This window comes from Schistocerca gregaria, chromosome 1, assembly GCF_023897955.1.
Source record: "Schistocerca gregaria isolate iqSchGreg1 chromosome 1, iqSchGreg1.2, whole genome shotgun sequence".
In the NCBI taxonomy this organism is placed as follows: Eukaryota; Metazoa; Arthropoda; class Insecta; order Orthoptera; family Acrididae; genus Schistocerca; species Schistocerca gregaria.
Genome location: NC_064920.1, coordinates 1,104,955,101 through 1,104,975,093, shown reverse-complemented (window position 1 = coordinate 1,104,975,093; position 19,993 = coordinate 1,104,955,101). Strand labels below are relative to the sequence as shown.

At 42.9% G+C, this 19,993-nt stretch overlaps 1 protein-coding gene across 4 annotated transcripts in view; it reads right to left on the bottom strand.

Annotated features, from left to right (window-relative positions):
• Positions 1 to 19,993, bottom strand: part of LOC126282715 (sorting nexin-29) — a 162,892-nt gene that overhangs the window by 11,116 nt on the left and 131,783 nt on the right. For all 4 annotated transcript variants that reach the window (XM_049982216.1, XM_049982218.1, XM_049982219.1 and 1 more), the window contains exons 12-14: positions 16,029 to 16,304; positions 12,914 to 13,054; positions 2,850 to 2,989 (exon numbers count right to left, since the gene is read on the bottom strand). In XM_049982216.1, coding sequence (XP_049838173.1) covers positions 2,850 to 2,989; positions 12,914 to 13,054; positions 16,029 to 16,304 — 557 coding nt within the window. The remainder of the gene's footprint in view (positions 1 to 2,849; positions 2,990 to 12,913; positions 13,055 to 16,028; positions 16,305 to 19,993) is intronic.

Below are 19,993 nucleotides of genomic sequence, written 5' to 3'. Positions count from 1 at the left end.
TGTTATGGAAGGCAGACCAACTTGCAACCGAATGAAGTCCGCGTTCCATAATTGAGTGTCTGGTGTTAAATTTTGTAAAGAGAATATGACAAATTCTACATTATTATTTCAGTGATGCACGAAAAATTGGCCCCGATTACTAGACTGTTCATTGCACTGACTAATTGTCATCTACTGTTTCAAAGTAGTTGTTTACATTAGCTTTTTTGTTATTTCTTCATTACCTAATTATTACATGTTTACCTATTCTGTTCGTAGCGCTCAACAAATTCTGTGTAACTGGTGAGCAGTCTGTACTCAGGGCCAGTTTTTTGTGCACCACCTTATATTATTTCACTGCAATCAGCCACATAATGTCAGCCACATTACACTATAGTTGGCTAAACAAGAGGTTTTGCAGAGTCACGAAAATCACAAGTGTGTGAGGATTCTGTTACGAATAAAAACTCTGTACTCCTGGGCGGAGGCTAGTGACCCCTCTTAGCGCCTTGCATCTTCAGTCACCTATGATATAAATTTTCAATTTTTCATAAGAACCGTATATGAAGCACAAATGAACGGTGAACGAGTAAAAATGAAAGGTTCCCAGAAAGGAGCGATCACCAGTGAACTAGTTCCCAAGGAAGAACGAGTTTGCCCATGTCTAGTACATATCTTTCATCGAGTGAGCGCTTCTAAATGATGGTTAAGTACGGAGCTATTATATCTGCATACTCAAAGCAATTTAATTGGTATACTATCTGGACCAGCAGACTAGTCTTTATTGAGTGATTTAAGCCGGTTTGCTACACCAAGTGTATCTACTTTTAACTTACTCATGTTGGCAGCAGTTCTGGAATCAATTTTTTTTTAAATATATACATTGTCTTCTTTGGTGAAGGAATTTTTGAAAACCATATTTAATAACTGCACTTTAACAGCTCTGTCATTGGTAAAATGAGCATTGCTATCATGCTGTCAAAAGCAAATCACTCAGTTCTTTGTGTACATGGCAGACAGCTGTGTTAACACAGGGCTCATCATGGTGCTGTAAAACCTCTACAAACCCCATGAGTGTGTGTGATGTTTCTGCACCTGTCTCTTCCATGTGACATTTAATATTGTACTCCTAAGTTGCTGGCCAGGCTGTTACTCGGTCCTCCTACTTTAACAGGGTGTATATGCCCCGGGACAACTGGGAAATCAAGGGAAAATGTAGGAATTTCTTCATCTGGGAAAAATATGAGAAAATTTGAGTGTTTTTTCATATTTTGGAAGGTTCTTAGTTACATTTTTATAATTCTGACTGGGAAGAACTGATACTCTAACAACAAAACAAAAAAGAGAACAACACCAAAATAAGACTTTAGTTCAAAAGAAAATGTGCCATTCAGAACAACAAAACACAGTATATTATTTTAGAGGTCTGTCTTGCTCATACTATTTTTTCACTTCGCTATTGCTGGTATTGGCTACTGACATCTTCAAATCATAAAATATTCTGTTGTTGTATCAACGTCAAAATATTTTATGATCTGAAGATGGCAGTAGCCAAAACCAGTAATTGTGAAGTGTTTTAAAAAAAAATATTAGTATGATCAAGATGGACCTGTAAAATCATGTACCAAAATATGAGTGTCAAAGGCCTTCAGACGAAGACAATGCAATACTTCATAACAAACTGCTTCTTATGAGCTTGGCATGACAACTGTTCACATTCCTAACACATCACTGGAAAATACTGCAAATTGTGGTTTGAGAAACATTACTTTCAAAGTAAATTTTCTTTTTCAAGGTGAATCATGTTACATGTGAGAATGTGACATGAATTTCTTAAATTATCGATTCATTCTAAACCAGAATGTGACATGAATTTTTTAAATTATCGATTCATTCTAAACCTAACACTTTGAGGATCAGCCATTTAGAAATACTTCAGGCCCAGAAGGACAGTCATTTATGCCATTATTCAAAATTTTACCAGCCAACTGTGTTGGATATATCTTAAAGAATAACCCACTTCGAGAAAGACGCTGTACTGTACTTATATAATTTAAACCATTAACTTTTCCTATTTATGTGTTTGCACCTACTTAACAGTGATGCTGCTATGGGTGACATCATCATCATCATCATTATCATCATCATCATGTGTCCTATGCTTTGAATATCCGGTGTCATTGGCTGGTGAGATCACATGACGTGATGTATGTCCGGCTGACAAAAACACATTGCGGTTTCGATTTCAGTCCTTTGGAAACTACTGTGTTTTATTTGGTGGAATGCATATTTATACTTTTGTAATTTGAAATTGTGCAATGCACATGTTACCGTGCATCACTGACCTTTCCAAAACATGCCATTTCATGTTGGGTAGTTCTACGCTGGTGCATAAAAGCTTTCCCATTTACAAGGAGGAAATGTATTTTTTACGAGGAACTCCAGGAACCTCTCTTCCTTTGCTGCGTATACAGCCTTTATAAGAACTTAATCCTCTTCCTCAAAATCTCTGCACAAAGTCCATACATTCTGTCACCTAGGTAAGCTAGGCACTAGGTTTGCAATACTTGTGACCTGGTATTCTACACTTATCTTTTCCTGTACTATTTGGCCTACACTGCTATATAGCAGCAGAGCTCTTTTCTTTGTACTTGACTTTCTACCTTAAAGTCGTCGTAGTAAATCTGCTGCACTTTACTTTGCAGTAGAATCCTTTTTCTGTCTACTGATTGTGTGTATCAAAACACAAACACACACACACACACACACACACACACACACACACACACACACACACACTCTAAATGAACCACATCTAAAAGATTATCATCTTTTTTTACAGTAACAAACAGGTAACTGAAATGTCTTACCCAAAGAAGGGGACAAGGGACACAAGAAGATCCTTGTCTGGAGATGTAGCCATTTCATTGTTGGTCTGCACAAGGTGATTAACCACACAACGCAGATAGTGCTGCAAACGTCTTCGTCTCTCTTCAACAAATCTGGAATCCTGCAGCAAAGCAGTGATGCAACATTCTGAATGTGAATGATCAATGACTCATAGTCTAACAAATATGTCTACTGTTTCCTTCCTGCAACTGAATTTCTTTTGTCAGTTCACAAACTTATATACTTTGAAAGTTGTAGCAGGTCTAAAAATGAATTTGTTCACAAAACCATGCCCTTTAGACATTGCTCTCACATTACCAATTATTAGAAACTGGAAAAATTTTCATTTTCCGATAAGTGTGTAATAGATGCAAATTCTGCTCAAAATAACAAAATGCAATTACTTAATAGATACTATTTCACAGCTAATTATCCAGATGAACTGTTTTATCATAGATAGTTTGCAACAGCTTTGTTTTCTGCATATAAATATCGAAAATGTAACCAATTATCAATTATTGGTGTTTTACTTCATCTGCAAAGCCAAATTTGGAAAGATAATTTGTGTAAGAACCTGTTTGCAAAATAAAAAGTATACAAAAGCAACGACATACACTATGTGACCAAAAGTATCCAGACACCCCCAAAAACCTACTTTTTTTCATATTAGGTTCATTTTGCTGCCACCTACTGCTAGGTTCTTCATATCAGCAACCTCAGTAGTCATTGGACATTGTGGGAGAGCAGAATGAGGCACTCTGCAGAACTCACGGACTTCGAGCATGGTCACACGATTGGGTGTCACTTGTGTCATATGTCTGTGCACGAGATTACCACACTCCTCAACATCTCTAGTTCCGCTGTTTCTGATGCGACAGTCAAGTGGAAACGTGAAGGGACATGTGCAGCACAAAAGCATACAGGTTGACCTCGTCTGTTGACTCACAGAGACCACCCACAGTTGAAAATGGTCATAATGTGTAATAGGCAGACATCTATCCAGACTATCACACAGGAATTCCAAACTGAATCAGGATCCACTGCAATTACTATGACAGTTAGGTGGGATGAGAAAACTTGAGTTTCATGGCCAAGCTGCTGCTCACACATCACGCCGGTAAATGCCAAAAAACGCCTCGCTAGATGTAAGGACGTAAAAACTGGACGACTTAACAGTGGAAGAACAGTGTGGAGTGACAAATCACTACACAATGTGGTCATGTTTTTCATGGAGGGGGCTTACATCCCTTGTTGTTTTGTGTTGCACTACAACAGCACAAGCCTACATTGATGTTACAAGCATGTTCTTGCTTCCCACTGTTGAAGAGCAATTCGGGGATGGCGACTGCACCTTTTAACACGATTGAGCACCTATTCATAATACATGGCCTGTGGCAAAGAGGTTACGCAACAATAACATCCCTGTAATGGGATCCACAGAGCCCTGACCTGAATCCTACAGAACACCTTTGGAATGCCAACTTTGTGCAAGACCTCACTGACACATCGATACTTCTCAGTTGGGTTGGTTGGTTGGTTGGTTTTGGGGTTTGATGGGGGCTAAACATCGGGCTCATCAGTCCCCTGTTCCAGACAGACATACTTGCAAAAGGCCTACACAGTACAAGCGTAACCTTTGCACCCAGAGGGAGGAAACACCAAGGGGTACAGAGCTAAAATGAACACCGCAATAACACAAAATAGAGGACACTTAAAAGGAGCAGAGCAAATAGTTGACTAGAGTAAAACAGACTACAGTGGTTGATAGATCAGGTAAAAGGTCAACCACTCAACTACAAACGAAGAACCTCCAGCTGGAAAGCGTAGATAGAGGTACCAACACAACTTGTTACCGTAGAAGACATTATTTTGGTATCCACATCACAATTCAAAGACACTGGAGTGGGTTTAGCCTGAGAACTCATGTGAGAGCACCCACACTAGAGTGAGTGATAAAACGCAGCTGCATGGATAAAACGCAAAACTGAGTCAGCTATAGAGGCATCGTCACCTAGAATTAAAGGAAGTGCAGTTGGTAAATTAAAGGACTGCCGCAAGGGGGCTAAAAGGGGACAGTCCATCAGAAGATGGACCACTGTCAGCCCTGCATGACAGTATCACTTGGGCAGGTTCTCATGGCGAAGGAGATAGCTGTGGGTCAACTGCATATGTCCAACTCAGAGACAGATGAGAACAACTGAGTCGCTATGCATGCTCCTCAAGGATGAGTTCCATACTGCTGTGGACGACTTTACCATGCAGAGCTAATTTGGCATGTTCAAGACAGACCACTCAGAGCTCCAGACATTGCAGACCTTGCAATGTAGGGCTGACCGGAGGTCTCTTTCCATGAGACAAAGCTCCAGGGGTGGCGAAATGGTGGCCTGCTTGGCCAACCAATCGACACGTTCGTTTCCTGGAATGCCAATGTGGCTTGGGGTCCACACAAACATCTCTGAACAACCACACTCGGCGAGAGCAAAACCAGCACCTTGAATACCGCGCACCAAAGGGTCCCGAGAAAAACACTGGTCGTGTGCTTGCAATCCACTCAGGGAGTCACTGCATATGACAAATGACTCCCCAGGGCAGGAGGAAAGGTGAGCGAGTGAACGATAAAGAGCAACCAGCTCCACAGTGAAAACACTGCTTCCACAAGGCAGGGAATGCTGCTCAACATAGTCGCCATGGATGAAAGCAAACCTAGTGCGTTCATCGACCTCCGAACCATCGGTGTAGACTGCATCTGCATCGCAAAATGAGGCAAGAAGTGCCAGGAATTGTTGACGAAGACTGGCAAGTGGAACGGAGGACTTGGGAGTCACAGGACAAATCCAAGCAAAGCCGCAAGCGAGGGAGGGACAAAGGAGGGGTAGAAGAAGAGGGCCGGAAGGATGGAGGAACGGGAAAAGACTCGAGTGACGAGAGAAGGGAATGAACGTGGACCGAGATTGGGAGACCCGACCCAGGCCGCCGTCATGGGGAGGGGAGTGCAGAAGATGGAAAAAGGAGTCTACAGTTTGGGTGGTCGAGCGAGGCATGGTCGCGGGCGATGTACGACGCAATCAACTGTTGTCAGCAGAATTGCAGGTGAGGGATTCCAGCTTCTACAAGAAGGCTAGTCACCGGACTAGTGCGGAAGGCACCTGTCGCCACAATGGAGAATTGGGTCGAGGATCTGCAACGTTGAAGGTGCTGCTGAGTTGTATACCATGCTCCCGTAGACGAGACGGGACTGGACTAAGGCCTTATAGAGCTTTAGGAGGGTTGTTCGTGCAGCCCCCCACATGGTGTGGCTGAGGCAGCGAAGGATGTTGAGGTGTCGCCAGCACCGTTGTTTAAACTCATGAAGATGACGTGTCCAAGTGAGCTGAGCAATCAAACAGCATGCCAGGAAAGTGATGTGTCTCCTCAATACGGAGGAGTTCATTGGCAAGGTAGAGCTCTGGATGCAGGTGGGCCGTTCGACAATGACAGAAATGCATCACTTGAGTCTTAGAGGCTGAGAACTGAAAACCATGGTTAGGTGCCCAAAAATGTGCCTTACGGATAGCTACCTGCAGCTGCCGTTCAGCGATACCGACACTTGGAGAACTGTAATACAGACAAAAATCATCGGCATATAGAGAGGAACAGACTGATGAGTCCACCGCAGCCGCAAGACCATTAATCGCCACCAAAAAGAGGGGAACACTGAGAACCGAGTCCTGCGGGACACCGTTCTCCTGAATATGAGCAGAGCTAAAATACATGACAACTCTAACCCAAAAGGAGCGATTGAAGAGAAAATTCTGTAGAAAAATTGGAAGTGGGCCCCGTAAGCCCCATTCGTGCAGCGTAGCAAGGGTATGATGGCACCAGGTGGTATCATACGCCTTCCGAAGATGAAAGAAAACAGCAACTAGATGTTCTCAGCGAGTAAAAGCTGTACAAATAGCCGACTCTAGCGAGACTAAATTGTCGATTGCTGTGCGGCCCTGACGGAAGCCCTCCTGTTGCTGGGCCAGGAGGCCCCGAGCTTCAAGGATCCATATTAGTCACCGACTCACCATCCGTTCCAGGAGTTTGCACATAACGTTGGTAAGGCTGATAGGGTGATAGCTATCAACCACCAGCGGATCTGCACCAGGCTTTAGCACTGGGATGGTAACGCTATCCTGCCAACGAGTTAGGAAAATTCCCTCCGTCCAGATGCGGTTAAACAGGGCGAGTAATTCACTCTGACAGTGCGCCGAGAGATGGCGAAGTAACTGGAGAGGTATTGGGGCAAGCTGTAAGGGCACTTTGGAACTCCCATTCACCAAACTGAGAGTTGTATCGTTCCCAATGGTGCATGCGAAACGTCAACTGTGTACGCTCAGCCTGCTCTTTAATCTGCACCGTAGCCTGCTGCCACGGAATTATGAGCGAAGTACTCTGCCAGATGTTCGGCAATGGCGACGGTCAGGACAATGTGTACCCCAAAGAGAAAGGCAAGGGACAGAAGCATGAGGGCGAAAGCCGAAAATGTGCCGAACCCGTGACCACACCTGAGACGGGGAGGTGCGAGAACCTATGGTGGCAACATATCGTTCCCAGCAGGCCTCTTTGCTCTGCCAGATTAACCACCGAGCCTGGGCCTGCAGCCATTTAAAGGCAACCAGGATCTCTAGTGAGTGCTCGCTGGCAGTTCCGGATAGCTTCTGCAATCTCTGGTGTCCACCAAGGGACAGACTTACTCCTTTGGGTACTTTAAGAGCAGGGGACAGTTGCCTCGGCAGCAGAAACAATGGCCATAGTGACCTTGTCCACTGCCAAATCAATGTCACCAGGAAGCGGAGCAATGGCCGTAGTAGCTGAGGTATAGGCTGCCCAATCAGCTCCACAGAGAGACCATCATGGCATCTGGTCAGGGGGTTGGGATTGAAGAAGATAAACCAGGATAGGAAAGTGATCGCTACCACAGAGGTCGTCGTGGACCTTCCAACTGAGGTATGGAAGAAGACCTGGGCTACTAAGAGAGAGTCACTGGCTGAGTATGTGCTATGAGTCAAGCTAAAATATGTGGGAGCACCAGTGTTAAGGAGGCAAACAACCTGCTGTCCCAAGAGAGCCTCAACGTTCCTACCATGGCCCGAGACCTGGACCCCACCCCATAAAGGGTGGTGGGCATTGAAGTCCCCCAAAAGAAGGAACGGCAGGGAAAGCTGGGCGAACAAGGCAGCTAGGTCAGCAAGAAGGACAACCTCATCTGGGGGAAGGTAGAGGGAACAGATGGTAAGCTCCATTCCTGCCCGGATTCTAACAGCCACAGCCTCGAGAGCCGTGTGAAGTGGCACTAGGAACATTGGCAAGAACATAAAAACAGCCACCCTGTTGTGTTCTACGCGGTTCTTATAGTAATCCTGGTAGCCACAGAGGGAGGGGGTCCGCTGAACAGGAAACCAGGTTTCCTGTAGGGCCACACAAGTGGCACGGAAGCGGCACAAAAGCTGTTTCAACTCAGCAAGGTGGTGGAAAAAACCACAGCAATTCCATTGAAGGATAATGACATCAGACTGAGCACATGAAAGAACTCGGGGTGGGGGGATAGGTCACGCCTTAGAAGCGCTCGCCGCCACCGATTGCAAAGTAGCCTGATCAACTTCCATAGGAGCCACAGGTTGAGCAACATTTAGGTCCTGAGTGGACGCTAGATGCTCCACATCATCTTCAGGTGCAATGGTGAACTCCTTTTCTGGCTCTATGTCCTTCTCCTTTTGCTTTTTCTTCTTTTCGGTAGGGTACTGTTTGTCCCTTGGTTTATCAGGCTGGGTGGGCTTTTCCGACCCAGTCTCATGGACTGAGGAAAACCTGGAAGCCATATGGCCCTCAGGCGGTGGCTTTTTCAGCCACTGGCTGACATCTGCAGGGGCAGTAACCGTGGAAGGGAGGGCACCAAGCGATCCCTTCCACGCGAGGGGAACTGGAGGAGGCAGGCACTTCTCCGGCGCAGAGGTGGGGACTGAAGTCCCCAAAGAAGAAGGGGTTGTTACTCCCAATGTTGAAAACAGGGGAGCAACGAAAGAGGGTGTTCCCCAACTACAGGGGGGGCGGGAATAGACTGTCGGGCTGGAGGGCCCACAAAGAGCGGATGAGCTTGGGGGCTCATCGCCAGGGATGGCGACATCAAAGCTGCTGCAGCGTATGGCGATGAAATGCGCACAGGGTGAAGTCGATCATACTTGCGTTTAGCCTCTGTGTAAGTGAGCCTGTCCAAGGTCGTATACTCCATAACCTTCCATTCTTTTTGATAAACCGTGCAGTCTGACGAGCAAGGTGGAGGAGGATCTTAGTGTTTAACGTCCCATCGACAAAGAGGTCATTAGAGATGGAGCGCAAGCTCGGGTGAGGGAAGGATGGGAATGGAAATCGGCCGTACCCAAACAAAGGAACCATCCCGGCATTTGCCTGAAGCGATTTAGGGAAATCACAGAAAACCTAAATCAGGATGGCCGGAGACGGGATTGAACAGTCGTCCTCCCAAATGCGAGTCCAGTGTGCTAACCACTGCGCCACCTCACTTGGTGACGAGCAAGGTGATTGTTTCTGTCTGCAGCTGACACTAACAGGGGGTGGCGAACATGGGACATTGGGGTGGGAGGTACATCCACAATCCCGACAGGTAGGGTTGGCATCACATCTTGATGACATAGGCCCAAACCTCCAGCACTTAAAGCAGCGCATGGTAGGAGGGATGTAAGGCTTAACATCACATCAATATATCACCACCTTTATCTTCTCGGGCAGGGTGTCACCCTCGAAAGCTAAGGTGAAGGTGCCGGTGGCGACCCTACTATCTTTAGGTCCCCTGAAGACATGTCGTACAAAGTGGACACCGCGGTATTTCAGATTTGCACGGAGCTCGTCGTCAGACTACAACAACAGGTCACGATGAAAAATAAGTCCCTGTACCATATTGAGGCTCTTATGAGGCGTAATGGAGACTGCAACATCACTGAGCTGGTCACAAGCAAGCAATGCCCGTGACTATGCCGGGAATGCTGTCTCTATGAGGACTGCTCCAGACCTCATTTTAGATATGGCCTCAACTTCTCCAAACTTGTCCTCCAAATTTTCCACAAAAAACTGAGGCTTTGTGGTCAGAAATGAGTGCCCATCTGTGCAGCTGCAAACCAGAAATCGGGGAGAATACGTGTCACCAGGTAATTTAGACTGCCGTTCCTCCCCTGGTGTGGGCAGGGAAGGGAACGATTGGGGGTCATACTTTAAAGCATTGAACTTTCCTTTCTTAGGGACTCGTGCTTGCGCACTATTCGTATTTCTTTTCATGGTGGTCCCACGAGCAGCTACGGAAAGCAATGTCTACCCAGACAGAGCTTGCCTGGGTATGCCTAATACAACCAGGGGGCAGCAGGTTCCCCAGAGGTCACCCACTAGCAACTGTTCTACCTCAACAGCCATGTGTCTCCTCGGCGCACAGCACACCTTGAGATTGAGGTTTTTATATATATATATATATATATATATATATATATATATATATATATATATATATATATATATATATATATATAAAGGTTTATACCATCCTCGCGACCCAGGCACTTAAGCCAAGATCCCCAGGTTCTGTACCGTACAACGTTCCACTGTCACACCTTACAGTGGTCGCTGAAGCAAGCTCAGAGCTTACGGTATTAAGGACTGGTGGCCCTTCCCAGTCCCCAGCTCAGGGGCCCCAGAGTCGCCAAGCCCGCACCCAGCAACTAAATGCTAAGCCCCCTGAGGGTCCTCTCCTCAGTGCAGGAATGTGCTGCCATTCCCTCAAAAAACCTTCCAGCACCTGATTGAACATATGCCTGTGAGAGTGGACATTGTTTTCAAGGCTAAGGGTGAGCGAACACCATATTGAATTACAGCATTACTGATAGAGAGCACCACAAACATTTATGTCACTTTCAGCCAGGTGTCCAGATACTTTTGATCCATAGTGTATCAATGTGCCCAACAATCTGGTGCCATGCCAATTGTGGCCAGTTGAATGGTCTATTTAAGATATATGTAGTACTCAGCCATGGTACATAGCATTTTATGACAAAGACACATGTGCAAGCTCAAAATAAAGTATAAGGCAGACACTTTTAATGTAGCAAATTAGGTGGCATATGTTTTGAACTGAGGTTGCATCTTACACAGCTTAGGGGTCTGGTCTGAACTATTTCGTTAACAATACTCTGCCATTCTCAACAAGCAATTGCAGCAGCCACCCCTGGATGCTTTGTGTTGTGCATTGGCTGCTGTTTTGATTTATTTTCTTATTTTGAAATAAGTGAAGTGACCAATCCTGGTTCATCACAAATTTCGATTGTGACCCTTAAAACACCAGATGAGATCTGTGATCCCCATGACGATGTGTCAGTTCTGCTGTAGACTGTTGCCATGTGAAATGGAAACTGTAGGAAAGGGGGGAAGTGGGGGGGGGGGGGGGTGGGGGGGAGTTTGTTTCTCAGAACAGCTTCTCTCCCCTCTGGCAGTCAAAATTCTAGTTAGTTTATGATCGCGGCCATCTGCCACTATATCTTACAGTGTCCACACTCTGTGCTATAGAGACTGGAAAACAAAATCTGCAACGTTTTTCGCCTGCACCGAAATTCATCCCCTAACATTTAGACAGTTACTTTATGTTCAGTTCTAATTCTATGCTAAGTGCCTTGTCAGTTCTACCTGTAGGCCTAGCTTTGTCAAACATAGACCACATGACTGAATTCCCATGAAAGGCTGAAATTTATCGTTTGCAGAATTTGTAATCATTGAACTTGGGAGACAGAAGACATATGTGCAGAAACATCTTAAACCAAAGACGCATTCAGTTCACTGGTGGGAAAACACTGGCTGCTTTTCAACAGAATAATCATCTTTGAAAGCTTCAGTACAGCCAAACAGAGAAAACATAGGTCATTTCAGAAGAAAACTGTGCTGAAGTACCGAGCGAGGTGGCGCAGTGGTTAGACACTGGACTCGCATTCGGGAGGACGACGGATCAATCCCGCGCCCGGCGATCCTGATTTAGGTTTTCCATGATTTCCCTAAATCACTCCAGGCAAATGCCGGGATGGTTCCTCTGAAAAGGTACGGCCGACTACCTTCCCCATCCTTCCCTAATCCGATTAGACCGCTGACCTCTCTGTCTGGTCTCCTTCCCCAAAAAACAACAACAATGTGCTGAAGTTTCTGCAAAAAGCAAACATTCCAGTGAAAAAGTTCCCAGTTAGCACTTCTTTTTAACAGTCAATTTCAAAGAACTGAGGCTTGCTTTGTCTTCAATCATGTAGCATTACAACCTTTTAAATTTGTATGTCTACTCATTTATAATTACGAACAAAAAAAAATTGCAAACTTTTGACAGAAACAGACAAGAATTTTGCCAAAAACAGGTGGAAATTTTGCCAGAAGTAGATGCTACAATTTTCAGTTCCTTAAAGTGACCTATGTTAAACGTAATGCATTTTTTACAAACACATGAGCACTAAATAATTTTGGTTGCTTAAAACTTAATCTAACAATTAACATTCAACCCTGAATGTATATGAATTCACAGATTTATCAAAGTATTAACAGTCTTACGGCACAAATACATTTCTGTGTGTTCCTCTTTCTTTGACACCCACAGAAGAGGGAAGTTACATGACAGACAAAACACATTTATAAATCCATAAGTCACTAAACAAACCTTATTTCTTTATGGAACTCTCAGTTACTGCTACCGCAAGAATGCCATTATAAGAAGACAGAATTATCATGATCTGAACTGTAAATTTTTAACTGCATGTAACACAGTTAAGGTAGCAATTGCAAGTCACTTTGAAACAGCCATATTCATAATATGGAAAAGCAAATAACTAGCCAATGAATTGTTACTTTTACTCTTAAATTATTTCCAGAATCTTATCCCCGCACCCCCCTCCCCCATGCCACCCCGTCCTCTCTTCATAAAGAAAGATATACCAATATGGAGATATCAACCTCAACAAGGTAAATGAGGTACTGGAAGGGAGAAAAAACTTACTTTGTTTCCAAGAGTCTTCTTGGGAGGAAAATCAAAAGTAGTGAAGACAGCATCTTGTTTCTTCAACTGCTTATGGAGACTGTAAAATTGGGCATATCGCCTGTAAATATTCCACTCATCGTCTCTGATACGAACAAATACCTGTAATAACGTACACAGTTTGAAATAGTTTTACATTGCACTACAATAAACAGCTTCTAGTAATAAGAGACTAGAAATGTAATGCAGTTTATAGCACAGGAAAGCACTTTCATGATAACACAAAACATGAAATAAAACGGCAGTGTGACAATTTTTATTGTAGACCATAGATCTATTCACAGATAATGTGGTATCTCCTATAGGCACTCTACTACTATTTTTCTAACTTCATTTTATTACATATATTATGATAGAGTTTACCACTAAGTAATTTCCAAAATGTGACAGAACAAAATCTTAAACAGTTGTTACAAGAGTGAAGTTGGTTAGTCAGATCTGACTACAAAGTGCTTTGTGAGGACTTCAAAGCACTACAAATAAATTTCAGGTAACGGAATCCTTTAAAGCATTGAGCACACCACTTCAAATATGTAGTCTTGCCTGGTATATGACGATACAAAGAAGAAAGTACTTTGAGATAACTGCTACCATTCAGAGGTTTTGAGAATAAACGTATGGGTCAAACCCACTTCCCTGCAACATCTGTAACTGGAGACAGTCTTGCGTCAACAATAACATCCAATACCAACTGCTCTATTAAGTGATGTAGAATCTCCAATTACAAATACAACACTAACATTTGTACATGCCTGTTGAAGTTCAAGTTCATAGATTTTTTTAATTGTTATCCAAACTGTTACCTTGACAGGCAATACGTATAAGATTAAATGCCTCTACCTCCTGGGTATAATGCTGAATGTAAGTGCCATCTACCATATACTGAACCACTGTCCCAGAGTATGAGGTCCATCAAATTGCAACACAAATAGCAACTCATTATAAATTTGACTCTTCCTGCCTACATCTGTAAGGAAAACAGCGAACTACAGCACAGGAGTTGGGGACTTACCCAGTGAATGTAACTCCGAATGAGAAGACAACTGCATGAAATGTGTGTGAACATTTGTGTACTACAACTGCTAGAACAACTATTTTGATTCATGTTTAATAAGAGTGTGTGTGTGTGTGTGTGTGTGTGTGTGTGTGTGTGTGTGTGTGTGTAAAAATGTATTTATATGGAAAGAAATAATCATAGTCATATGGCAAATTTTATTTCAAGAAATATTAGGCAAATGGATTAATAAGTCATAGCTTTAAAATACCAACACAAATTACTTACAGAAGAATGGAAAAGCAGGCAGTGGCCGACTTTAGTGAAGATCAGTTTAGATTCTGGACAAATGAAGAAACTCGTGCGGCAATACTGATCCTACAGCTACAAAATAGTTTGGAGAATGCATTGTAGGTTTAGAGAACATTTTTGACAATGTCGACTGTAAAACACTTTTTGGAATTCTGAAAGCAGCAGGGATAAAATACATAAAGCAAATGATTATTTACAACTTGTACAGAAGCCAGACTGCAAGGACTTGAAAAGGTAATTTGTTGTTCAATCAGTACAATGAGCAAGCAGTAGAAGAAACTGAAGATAAATTTGGGAGAGAGATCAAAGCTCAAAGAAGATAAATGAAAACTAATGTTTATGGGAGACATTTGAATTCTGTCAGAGATAGCAAAAGGACTTTAAAGAACAATTTAACAGTACAGATAGTGTCTTGAAAATATTTTACAAGATAAATATCAATAAAAATAAAACAATGATTATGAAGTATAGGCGACTTAGTATTTGGGCAGCAAAATAACTTGCTATGGCTGAAGTAGAGACGATGTAAAATGAACTCTTGGGGAAGTTTTTGAAAAAAGAGAAACAGAGTAACACTTAATATGAATGTGGGTGTAAGGAACAGTTTTTTTGAAAGTATTTAACTTGAGTGTAGCCTTGTATGGAGGTGAAATGTAAACAATAAGTAGTACATACAAAAATAGAATTGAAGCTTTTGGAATGTGGTGCAACAGAAGAATGTTGAATATTAGATTGGATAAGAAATCAAAACTTACTGAGTTAAACTGGGAGGAAAATAAATGTATGGCACAGCTTTACCAAAAGAAGAGATCGTCAATTGATATGGCAGATTCAGAAGCAAGTGAGTGAGAGTAATGGCGTAGAGGGAGACCAAGGCAGGTTCAAATCAATGTTAATTGCAGTAGTTACACAGAGAGGTTAAACAATGGAAAATCCAGGATGGAATGTAGCCCATAAGGCCTTCATCAAAAATAGATCACACACACACACACACACACACACACACACACACACACACACACACACACACACATATACACACACACACCTGCAGTCTTAGGCAAATCTAACCACACCATCTGTCATCTGATGACATAGTCCTTATGGGCAAAGCTTTATTTGTAACAGTCTTTTTGTGTTGTGCCTATCTGTGACTCAGCATCTCCACTATGCGGTGAGTAGCAACTTTCCTTTTCATAATAATGTTATACAGATATTATTGCACAAAATAGACTAGCACACAGCGCTGCATCGAACCACGAACCATTATTTGGGCTGACAACAACATTTTAAAGGCTTCTGCATCGATCAGCCAGTAGATACTTTGGCACAAAGTATTTGTGATAAATAAGAATATCAACAGAAGTCAATGAATGGCAGACAGGCACAATGGAAAGACTGTTATAAATTTGAACTTTCTGGCAAAAGGCCTCCTTCTAAAGTAGAAAAAACACATACATTCACACAAGCACAACAATTGTTATTTCTAAACATATTCAACAATATGAAAAAAAGGTCCTTCCTTATCTACACAAATGGTTTATAGAGTAATCTGCAAATTCACTTGTTAGACAGACACATCGCTATAACCAATTACAAACAAAAGCTTTCAGACTACACTTCTTTTAAAACAAAAAAATTACAACCATCTTTGTAACACAAAGTGTGTTATTTTTATTGATGACAGTTTTACGTATCAAATGCCAATTCCTAATCTGTTGAAATTTACGCACTATTCAAAATTGAGGTTGTATGAAGTATGCCACTGACCTGATAAACATGGTGGACATCTGAAGAACCTCCAGTGAGGAATGCGGAAGGAATCCATATATTTACAAGTGCACGTGCTGCAGCACCCAATGAGCTAACATCATAGTCTGAGGTGACAGATGCTGCATCTTCATCCGATGTATGTGCATCATCTGGCAGCGGTCCTCGCAAATCCACTAACTCCTCTCTCAGACGTCGCAATGCTGCCTCCTTTGACTGCAGCTGACGATGCAGGCGATCGTTGAATTCCATCAGCTCACCATGCATCTCTGCAACCTGCAAATGTTTAGTAAAATGCATGTTTATCCAGTTTCTCTAACCAGTAAGTTTTTTTTTTGTATTATCACAATCGAGAATGTAAGCAATTTTCATTAAAACTAGAGTCGTAGGGTTCTAGCGCCTGCATATGTGACTTGTTGAAAATACACGTTTTCTGTTCTTAGGTTAGTAGTTAAGAAGTTATGTTAATTTCTTTAAGAACTTTCAAAGTGAAATGGGACATTCTGCTCACCTGAACTACAATGTTGTTTCACTACACCTACTCCCCCCCTCCCCCCCCCCCCCCCCCTCTCTCTCTCTCTCTCTCTCTCTCTCTCTCTCTCTCTCTCTCTCTCTCTCTCTCTCTCTCTCTGTGTGTGTGTGTGTGTGTGTGTGTGTGTGTGTGTGTGTACCCACCATGGTGTTTTTTTTCCTCCTCCCCCCCCCAAAATCACTGATTATCTCTGGCACAACAAGAGCCCAAAAGTACACCTTCAACAGCGTTGGGAAGGCAGGAAGAACCAGGCAGCAAGTCATAGCAGATATGGGGGCATTAGGGGAGTGGGTGAGCCAGCCATTAGCTCCCTTTATGTCAAGACTTGGGGTAACTGATCAAGACAGAGCTACGACATCGAGCTCATCACATCGTCATCCTGTTCGCAACCACGGATTGGTCTGGCTTTGATATTCCATGCTGTGTGGTACTGGGAGCTGGCATCCACACTGTGTATTTCCAGGATTATCAAATATCTGCCACATCGTGTGTTCATATTCGGTATTCCTTATACTATGACACATCCACCTCTACTGCCTGCACTAGGCAGCTTGCTAAAATATTTGTTCAATTGTAATTATTTAGGGCAAGGAGCTGTTTCAGATTGTTCATACTTCTGATCAGTCAAATTTGGCTGTATATATAATTGTACCTGTCTTTTCAGTGTTTTTGTGTGCTACCATCACACTTTAGCAAAAGATCTGGCTGAGAGCCTGAGAAATTTTGGTCTCTCTATGCAAGTCTAAGGTCTCCATTCAATCTCTTGCTGATCAGTCTGGTGTCGCATTTAAAGATAGCAAAACGAAAACCGAGTTTTAAATTTCACATCAACGAACTTTTTCACACAGGAGAATCATACAAATATATCATCATTTGACCATGTGACAGATTACCATATGGATGATATACAGGGTGGTCCAAAAGTCCCGAAACATGCTTATAAAATCCAAATGGAGAAGCAAACAAGGGAACACAGACCCTACACATGAGGCAGGGGAAGGGGGAAACTTTATAGGCTATGCCACCAACATGGCAGCCATCTTGAAAGCTACCATCTTGGATTCAACTCCAGAATTTCAAATTGGAATGTGGTCATGTGACACATCAAACAGATAGAGAATTTCACCAAAAAAAAACAATGCCGTTGTTATTTTAAACATAGCTTTATTCATTCTTGGGTTATAGGCAATTACTTGCGGCAGCAGTGGGACGCTCGGCAGCATGAGTATTACATACTGAGAAGTCATAAAATGGAGTCTGAACGGTGCAAAGTGACTATCCCATGCCTTATACGTTACATATGTTTAACTGTTAGGTATCGTTTACTCCCTACCCGCATGAACCATGGACCTTGCCGTTGGTCGGGAGGCTTGCGTGCCTCAGCAATATAGATGGCCATACTGTAGGTGCAACCGCAACAGACGGGTATCTGTTGAGAGGCCAGACAAATGTGTGGTTCCTGAAGAGGGGCAGCAGCCTTTTCAGTAGTTGCATGGGCAAGTCTGGATGACTGACTGATCTGGCCTCGGAACACTAACCAAAACGGGCTTGCTGTGCTGATACTGTGAACGGCTGAAAGCAAGGTGAAACTACATCCGTAATGTTTCCCGAGTGCATGCAGCTTTACTGTATAGTTAAATGATGATGGTGTCCTCTTGCGTAAAATATTCTGGAGGTAAAATAATCCCCCATTCGGATCTCCGGGCGAGGACCACTCAAGAGGACGTCCTTATCAGGAGAGAGAAAACTGGCGCTCTACGGATCGTAGCGTGGAATGTCAGATCCCTTAATTGGGCAGGTAGGTTAGAAAATTTAAAAAGGGAAATGGATAGGTTGAAGTTAGATATAGTGGGAATTACTGAAGTTCGGTGGCAGGAGGAACAAGACTTTTGGTCAGGTGAATACAGGGTTATAAATACAAAATCAAATAGGGGTAATGCAGAAGTAGGTTTAATAATGAATAAAAAAAATAGGAGTGCAGGTAAGCTACCACCAACAGCATAGTGAATGCATTATTGTGGCCAAGAAAGTCACGAGGCCCATGCCTACTACAGTAGTACAAGTTTATATGCCAACTACCTCTGCAGATGAAGAAATTGATGAAATGTATGATGAGATAAAAGAAATTATTCAGGTAGCGAAGGGAGACGAAAATTTAATAGTCATGGGAGACTGGAATTCGAGAGTAGGAAAAGGGAGAGAACGAAACAGTGGGTGAATATGGATTGGAAGAGCGAAATGAAAGAGGAAGCCGTCTGGTAGAATTTTGCACAGAGCACCATTTAATCATAGCTAACACTTGGTTCAAGAATCATGAAAGAAGTTTGTATACATGGAAGAATCCTGGAGATACTAGAAGGTATCAGATAGATTACATAATGGTAAGACAGATTTAGGAATCAGGTTTTAAATTGTATGACATTTCCATGGGCAGATGTGGACTGATCACAATCTATTGGTTATGAACTGTAGATTAAAACTGAAGAAACTGCAAAAAGGTGGGAATTTCAGGAGATGGGATCTCGATAAACTGACTAAACCAGAGGTTGTACAGAGTTTCAGGGAGAGCGTAAGGGAACAATTGACTGGGATGGGGGAAGGAAATACAGTACAAGAAGAATGGATAGGTCTGAGGGATGAAGTAGTGAAGGCAGCAGAGGACCAAGTAGGTAAAAAGACGAGGGCTGGTAGAAACCCTTGGGTAACAGAAGAAATATTGAATTTAATTGATGGAAGGAGAAAATATAAAAATGCAGTAAATGAAGCAGGCAAAAAGGAATACAAACGTCTCAAAAATGATATCGACAGGAAGTGCAAAATGGCTAAGCAGGGATGGCTAGAGGACAAATGTAAGGATGTAGAGGCTTTTCTCACTAGGGGTAAGTTAGATACTGCCTACAGCAAAATTAGAGAGACCTTTGGAGAAAAGACAGCCACTTGTATGATTATCAGGAGCTCAGACGGAAACCCAAATCTAAGCAAAGAAGGGAAAGCAGAAAGATGGAAGGTGTATATAGAGAGTCTATACAAGGGCGATGTACTTGAGGACAATATTATGGAAATGGAAGAGGGTGTAGATGAAGATGAAATGGGATATACGATACTGCCTGTAGGGTTTGACAGAGCACTGAAAGACCTGAGTCGAAACAAGGCCCCGGGAGTAGACAACATTCCATTGGAACTACTGACGGCCTTGGGAGAGCCAGTCCTGACAAAATTCTACCATCTGGTGAGCAAGATGTATGAGACAGGTGAAATACCATCAGACTTCAAGAAGAATATAATAATTCCAATCCCAAAGAAAGCAGGTGTTGACAGATATGAAAATTATCTAACTATCAGTTTATTAAGTCACTGCTGCAAAATACTAATGCGAATTCTTTACAGGCAAATGGAAAAACGTAGAAGCCAACCTCGGCAAAGATCAGTTTGG